Source organism: Brassica oleracea, chromosome C6 (genome assembly GCF_000695525.1).
Source record: "Brassica oleracea var. oleracea cultivar TO1000 chromosome C6, BOL, whole genome shotgun sequence".
Lineage (NCBI taxonomy): Eukaryota > Viridiplantae > Streptophyta > Magnoliopsida > Brassicales > Brassicaceae > Brassica > Brassica oleracea.
Genome location: NC_027753.1, coordinates 38,906,065 through 38,914,346, shown reverse-complemented (window position 1 = coordinate 38,914,346; position 8,282 = coordinate 38,906,065). Strand labels below are relative to the sequence as shown.

The 8,282-nt window shown below is 30.8% G+C and overlaps 2 protein-coding genes across 2 annotated transcripts in view; both read left to right on the top strand.

Moving 5' to 3' along the window:
- The window catches only part of LOC106298179 (heme-binding protein 2), a 1,003-nt gene extending 622 nt beyond the window's left edge, over positions 1-381 (top strand). The window contains 2 exon segments of the mRNA XM_013734257.1: positions 16-67; positions 70-381. Of these exon segments, the coding sequence (XP_013589711.1) occupies positions 16-67; positions 70-381 (364 nt within the window).
- Positions 382-1,074: 693 nt separating this feature from the next.
- Positions 1,075-2,145, top strand: LOC106299434 (heme-binding protein 2-like). The gene is made up of 2 exons (XM_013735529.1): positions 1,075-1,350; positions 1,524-2,145. The coding sequence occupies exons 1-2, from the start codon at positions 1,103-1,105 to the stop codon at positions 1,783-1,785; spliced, it is 510 nt and encodes a 169-aa protein (XP_013590983.1). The 5' UTR covers positions 1,075-1,102; the 3' UTR covers positions 1,786-2,145.
- The last annotated feature ends 6,137 nt before the right edge of the window (positions 2,146-8,282 follow it).

The following is an 8,282-nucleotide window of genomic DNA, read 5'->3' as shown; positions in this document are numbered from 1 at the left end:
GGGGGGGGGTTACAGATTATTTCGTTACATACAAGGAGATAACAAAAGCAAGATAAAGATGAACATGACATGACAGCTCCGGTTATCACACAAATAACACCCGGAGCAGAAGTCTACATGTACACCGTCTGCTTCTACATCTCAAAGAAGAACCAATAAACCCCACCTTTGGCCGATGACCTTCATGTGGAGTCATGGAAACCAACCTACGTAGCCACTAGGCAGTTCAGTGGGTATGTGACGGATGATCTAGCCATTAAAGAAGCTATAGCTCTGATGGATAGCCTCAAGAGCACTGAATGGAAATCCCATATCGAGAAGAGCAAAGGAGAAAGGCCGGACTATTTAGTCGCCGATTATAACCCACCGTTTGACATGTAGTGTGGTTACGCCCTAACAATCTGAATGTTATATGCTATTTAGTCGAGAAGAGCAAAGGAGAAAGGCCGTTTGACATGTAGTGTGGTTACGCCCTAACAATCTGAATGCTATATGTATATATGCAATTGGATTAAGAGAGAGGTGTTTAAGAAGCTAGACTGTAATAGCTTTTGATTAAACCGGTTTAATTAATAAAAATTCTGGTTAATATTTTAATATTTATCATTTCCTGGCTAACAAGAAGTTTAGTAAGGAACCAAGGATTGGAAATGATATAAAGCTGTAAATGAACCGAAAAACTGTTCAAATCCAAATCGAATCAAGAATAACTGTTCATAAATCAACTGGCATTATTTTTGTCATAAAACTAAAATAAATCGAATGTAATACCAGTTTTAATGTAATCTGACCAAATAAACATAAATTATGATGATTGCATCAAACTAAACAGAATTACGAATGTTTTGTTTGGTTTTATTTTCCATAAAACCAAAAACCAACAAAAATATCAGAACCGACCAACTACAAACCGGAATTCGACAAGAAAACGTGAAAATACAAAAATAAAGGGGTAATTTTGAAAATAATGAAAGTTTGTAGGGTTTTCTTACGTAACCGAAGCCTGTCTGAAATGAACCACACATAAAAAGACGTATCCGTTTGTGTTCCATTGTAATTGTAAGTAACGAAGAAAATAACCAAATAAAAAAAATCCGCCGCTATGGAAGCAGCAGCTCTGAGAATCTTCACGCTATCGTTCCTTCTCAGCCTTCTCTCCGGAAACTCTCTCGCTCCTGCACAAGTTGGGAAGTTTCCGCCGTCGTGTAAACGAATCGAATGTCCGAGCTACGAGTTGGTCAACTCAGGTAATGGCTACGAGATTCGCCGTTACAATACTACCGTCTGGATTTCAACAGAACCCATTAAAGATGCCTCTCTCGTCAAAGCTACACGAACCAGTTTTAGCCAGTATGTTTCATTTCTACTTACAAAATTAGGGTTTTTAATTTTTTTAATAGATCCCTTTTTTTAATGACTAGAAGCCTATATCATGTTAAATTAAATCTCTCCGGGCATCGAACCTATGACCCTTTACTTCATATGGATCGCTTTTTGATTGTGGTTTGCGTCATTGTGTGCAGATTGTTCGATTACATTCAAGGGAATAACGACTATCACCAGAAGATAGAGATGACAGCTCCAGTTATCGTTCAAGTCTCTCCGAGCGACGGTCCTTTATGTGAATCCTCCTTCACGGTATCATTCTACGTTCCTAAACAAAACCAACCTGATCCAGCTCCGGCCAAGAACCTACACGTACAGAGATGGGACACGAGGTATGTTGCCGTGAAGCAATTAGGCGGATACGTATCGGATGACACTGTCGGAGAAGAGAAGATGTAACACCCCAAAACTCAAACCCAAAATGTTTTTGTGGTTTAAAAGGAAAGGCCCGCTCTGCAGCCCATTAAAATTAAAACCCTAGGGTTTCCTTGCTTTCTCCTATAAATACAAAGCTTCCACCCCTTAGTCTCCCATCAGAAACCGGAAGATCGGAGACCGGAAGCCCTGGCCGTCGAAGATCTTTCTCTCTCCCTGCGCTGCCTCTCTTTCTTTTCTCCCTCCTCCCCTTTGTTTTCGTAATTTACGTACTTTCTTTGGCAATAATCCTAAGAGAACGACTGCACGAAATTGTTGTTTGTGACTCGTCTGTTCGAGGAAAGTGTACCTTAGAGTCTCGGTTTGGTAGCTGAGAACATTCTACAAGCAACCGTGTTAACAGCTTAAAAAACTTGTACTTCAGAATTAACATATTTCGTGTCAAAATTATATTTTCTTTTGGCTCATTAGTTCTAAGAGATTCGATTAAGATAATTCTATATAAATAATCAAATCCGAAATGTATACGATGTTAACATGAGAATGAGAGAAAGATGTATTGGTGTTTAAAAACAGACAAAATCATAGAGTTTTCCAAATTTCCTATATACATACACATGCAATCTAATAAATACATATATTGATCTTATTTGCTTTTTGAAAACGCTATCTTGAATAAAATTTTACGGTATCCATGTTTCATTTAGTTTTTACAAATCCTGTGCTTTGTAGCTTTTCTTTCTTATAAGGAATTAATTCTTAACTTTGTCTGAGAGGAAAAAAAGGTCATACAGGAAAGTTGATAGGACTGAGGCGTTCATATTCGAGTGGGATCTGATTCGGCAAGCTTCGGGTTCAAACAGTGTTTTGAAAACCAGACCGAACTGGCTGAACCATGACTCGCTTTTCTAGCTAGTTTTAAATTGTGTTAATAAAAACCAGATTTAAAACGGCAAATCCAGTCAAAAACCGATCAAATTTGCCAAAACCAGTGAACCGGTTTGATATTAAAATTGATTTTTTCAAATTCAAGTTTAAAATAGAAAAAAAAATCACATTTTAAAAATATTTCTTAAAAAAACATATTATTTTTAATATCTATCTAAAGAAATTAGTTATCATTATAGTTTTATATTATTTTTGAAGTTGTCATTTTATTTTCATATGGCTTTTTAGATTTTAAAATTTATTTAAAATTTTATACAAATAATTTTATAGTTATACATATATATAGCTATTTAATTTAAAATTATATGAAAATTTATAATCCGGTTGAACCGATTCGACCATTGATTGAGCTACAATGCCAAAGTCAGGAAGTAAGTAAAAATAATCCGATCTAACTATTGATCTAACTACAATAAATATATTTTTTATGGAATAGGATTGGAGTTTTCGGCTCGGATTTGAGGTCCAGATCGATATTGTACTCAGTCCTGGCATATATACATTTTCCACTGCACTCCCTAGATACGAATATGTCAGACTGTAGGGTCTACTATTTGTGTCCAGATATTCGAATCATCTTTTTGTGGGACCAGTTTTCCATAGTATTCTCACTGCATTGCATAAGAGCACCGCATTGAGGCATGAACGGTAAAAACAGTTCAAGCATAGCAGATCAATCAGCTCATGCAGATCAAGCGGGACAAGTGTAGATCAAGCGGAACATGCAGAAAAAATGCAGACCAAGCGAATAAAATAATTTATTATAAAATATGAATGGCAAAAGCAGTTCAAAACTACAAATTATATATTAAAACAATAAAAATTATACCAAAATATCAAAACAAATATCTCAAATGTTGTAGAATCGACCGAAATGCCTGTAGAATTTTTCATAAGATACTTGTACCTTTTCTATTTTCATTCTAGTTGATCGAGTTTTTTTTTGGAAAACCGGAAGGTTAAGCTAATAATAAACTCTTGGTTGAACTTATTACTGCGAAACTTTCTACTAGTGGGTGTAGAATCTTCAAAACGGTAATTGGTCATAAAAATTAGTTGATCGTACAACTCAATAAATACTCGTTCTCGGTTAAGAATCCATTTAAAATTGTCTTTTCTCAATAGATTTACAAAATTTCAATCATTTCCCTATATATTAACTATTTTAAAAATAAAAAAAAATTATTAATTACTTATCCGTACCGACATTTATGTAGGAAGATTTATATCCTCTTCTTTAGAAAATGTTGTGTTTTATCGGTGATTGGACATCATGTTTATAATTTTAAAATGACAAATATAGTATTAATGTGAGATATATAGTTTGAGCTAACCATCATACATTATTTATAAAATCAGATAAATATATTTTAAGTTAAGTGTTTGTAACAAAATTATTTATTGCCCAAAAAAAAGAAGAAAAAAAAACAGATCAACACCACCAAATGTTAGCGGATGAGATCTGTATGCAGATCTCCCGCTTTTTCCACAACAAGACAAAATATTGAACTGCATGCAGATTTTCCGTTTGAACTGTTTTTAAAAACAAAAAAATGTGAATGGTAACTTACGTGTGTGAGAACTCCTTGTGCGGGAGATCTAACTTTGTCCCACCCTTCCATTCGAGAGAGCTCTTTCATCCGCTTGGCGGGTTAACTTTTTTTTTTTTTTAAATTCTGACCCGTTCAATCTGCAGAGAAATAAATCAATACCCGCATACGCCCTGTTATTTTTTGCAGGTAACCTGCAAGATCCGCTGGTAATACTTTTAATTAAAAATAATGATTTAATTAAATTTTCTAGAAAAATAATATATTTATAAAAAAAATTATTATTTTAAAATTTTATTTTTATGAAAAAAGTAGTATTTTTTATTTTTATAAAAAAATTTACGGGTTAACGGATGTCCGCGATTCAAAATCCACCAACCCGCATCCACCCCGCATAAAATAGTATTAATCCGCACCCGCAACTTGGTTTTTCCAAATTGCTCGACCCGCATCGCTCCACAGCGGGTCAAACGAAGCGGGGCCCACAAGCTATGATTCAAATTCCCAAGCCTAGGCAAAAAAGGAAATAGAAGAGATGTAGTACTTCCTCTCAGAGATGTTCAAACAAAATTGAGGGACTGCCTTGAATCTTGGCAGCTTATTATTGCCCCAAATTTATTTTATTTAAAATTTAATTTTAGTTTTAACTTATATTAGTAGTGTATTATGAAAACACATTTGAGAAACTTTGTCAGTTATTAAAAAGAAAATTTCTCTAAACATATTTTACTATCAAACAAAAATAATTGTATTTATTTTTTGAAATCGACCGTATATTATAATAATACCACATTACAACCATGCATATGTTAACGAGTAACATCGATATTGTGCGTGCCCTTGAAACAGGCCTAACTTTGGTTTTCTATGCTATGTCTAGTCATCAAAATAAAATAGTTGTAGAATATTGTAAAAGGAATTAACAACAGCTTTTTTGGTAAAACGAGTATAACTCAAAAATAAAAAAGAACCAAATTTACATAAACTCATCATAGTCTTTGCGTTTTCGTTTTGCGAGAGCGCGTCGATCATTATTTCAAAATAGTGTGGAGCGAATTAGAGATTGGTGTTGTGGAGGATTTTGTTTCTTTCTATTCAAATCAATCCTGACCCGAGCTATCAATCTGCGCAGAGTCGCCGGACAGGTGCTGTCCTTACAGCCAATCAAGATGAGAAGGCAGCCAACTGTTGGCATCCAATCGACCTATCTTATTTACATATAAATTAAATGGTGTAAAATCAAAACACCAATGAATGGGATCTTGAGTACACTTTTAGCCCGACATCATTCACATAATTTGAAGCAACCGGACACCCAAAAAAGACGAAAGAACTTGAAGCCAGCCTTAGATTTTGTCCACATATCTTTCTCTGTAGGTTTATTCTATAGTAGACTCGCATATATTCCTCGACATCCATTCACGATGCTAAGAGAATAACAAGATATATAACCATGTTGATATATCAATCTATTTTTAATATAGAGTCACTATTTTTATCTACCGTTGATAAGATTTAGTAGGACCATTTACTTATTTATATAATATAATATATTGATTATTTACATTAATCAATTAAATAAATAACATTTCTAAAAAACCATAATAATCAATAATATTATTAATAATAAATCAATTTAGCGATAAATTAAACTTTATTTTTAGTTATAACAAAATCTATTGAGAAATTTTTTTAACAAATCCAACTAAAACTTTTAAATATTTTGAATAAAACAAAGTATTAAATAATTCATAATTAGTAATATAATATTATTATAAATTAATTTTAGTATAAACTAATTTTATAATAAAATATAAAATTTATACTATTTTTATAAACTATATAATTATAGTCTATATTATATTAAAATAGAAGTACTATATGGATTAAATATAAAAAATTATATTAAATTGGTAAGCAAATTTATTTCATTTTTAAAAAGGGCTTTCTCTGAAATAAGTTTTTTTCACCAAAAGAGCTCTAAAGGACGTAAATGATCAAAAGAGAAGAGGCAAAATACACTTCTACATTTGCTTTATAGATATATGAATATAAATAATAATAAAAAATATAGATTTCGAATTATCTGCTTTCAAAGTCAAAATTTTCTAATTTTTCCTTTTGTGAAATTTTATTTTTCAAAATTGTTTTTTGAAACTATTTTAAAAAAATTTCTTTTGAATTTTTTTAATATTTAATTATTTTAAAAATTCTAAAGTCCACCTTCAAATCTAGCCTAAAGATTTAGTTAACCTTAGAGAGTATAAATATATATTTACTCTTTAGTGAAACTGTTTTGGTCATTTTATTCATTGGAGGCTCTTTTGGTTTAAAAAACCTAAAAAAATCATTCTAGAGAATTTCTCTTTTTAAAACATGCTTTTATTTAAATAAATATATATCATTCACTGTTAAAAATTGGTTAAAGTTCATAAATTATGTAATAATTTTATATAAAAATAATATTATTAACATATGTTAAAATTTATATCTACAACTATATATTATCTTTTTATTTATTTTGAATCACACAACAATATATTATCTAAAAATGACTATATACAAAATATAATGGTAGATAACTAACCTTTAGTTCATGTACTATTTACAACATATGCTATTAAAAAAACTTTGAACATCCATTAAATATGTTAAGGGCAATTTTCTTAAATACCGTTTTTTAAGTTTTTTCACCAAAAAAGGCTCGAAGGAGTAAAATGACCAAAAGATATTTCATTATAAAGGCAAAAAATTCTTCTGTCATTTCTTTATAAATATATAAATATAAATAATTATTTAAATAAATAATAATAAAAAGTATAGTTTCTGAATTATATGTTTTCAAATTCGAATTTTTGAATGCAATTGGTTTGGAAAATAGATGACTTCTGATTGGTTGTAAGTATTGCTCGGGATTTTTATTTACAAAAGAAAAAGCAGTGGTATACCATTGTAATATTTTTTTAGATATTCTTATAGTACATTTTAATCAATTTTATTTTAGACATTTCTATTATACAAGAAAAAGTAGATATATTTTTTGTTTCAATGTATTTTTTTTTTAACATAATTATATTAAACTACAGTTTAAACTGGGAGAGAGGCAATACATAAAGACTTTAGCAATAGAATCTGCTAGCTAGTTAAGGTTCCTTGGAATATTCCAAGATGCAATAATGAAATAAAAAGATAGAGCTTCGATATCTAGAGTGGTTCCGTAGAGATCGGACTGGTGGATCTTCGAAGAGATTGCTTTAATAAGCACTTGACAATATGATCTGAAACATATTTTAGAGTATTTGAGTTTATGTGCGTCGAAGATAGCTGACCGCAAAGCTAAAGCTTATGCCTGTATCAGTGAGGTAACCTGGTGATAAGATGATCCCTGTGCTAGGTTGAGACCGTTCTGTCTTTGAAAAACCCAACCCCACCTTGCAATTTTCTTGCTTTGTTCCATGATGCATTTGAAAAACAGAATATTGTATAAGTCGATATCAGGGCTTCAATGTATTACTTAACTATGAAAAATACACATTGGAACAAAATATTTTCCTATAAAATAAATATTTGAGATAAAAATGATAGTAGCAAATGATCATGGAGAACAAATAAAATGAAAGATTTTGTTCCAGTGTGTTTCTACTTTCTATATGATTAAAAAATATTATATCTATATTATTAAAAGAGAAGTACCCATTTGAAAATATTTTTACTTCATTAATTAAACTCTCTTTTTTTTTTGCTTGTCTTTTTCAGTTGCATTTATGAAATATTTTAAAACGAATAAAACTGCCTAATTTATTACTTGTCTTTTCAGTTACATTAATGAGATATGCTTAAATGAATTTAAACTTCCTATTTTATTGTTTGTCTTTTTCAATTACCTTAATGAAATATCCTTAAATAAATTTGGAGATAAAGTTATTTAATCAACCAAAAAAACTCATGAGTTATCCTTACGTGCAATAATTTAATAATGGAGATTTTTAAAAACGTGCATCATTAAAATGTTACCTAAAACAT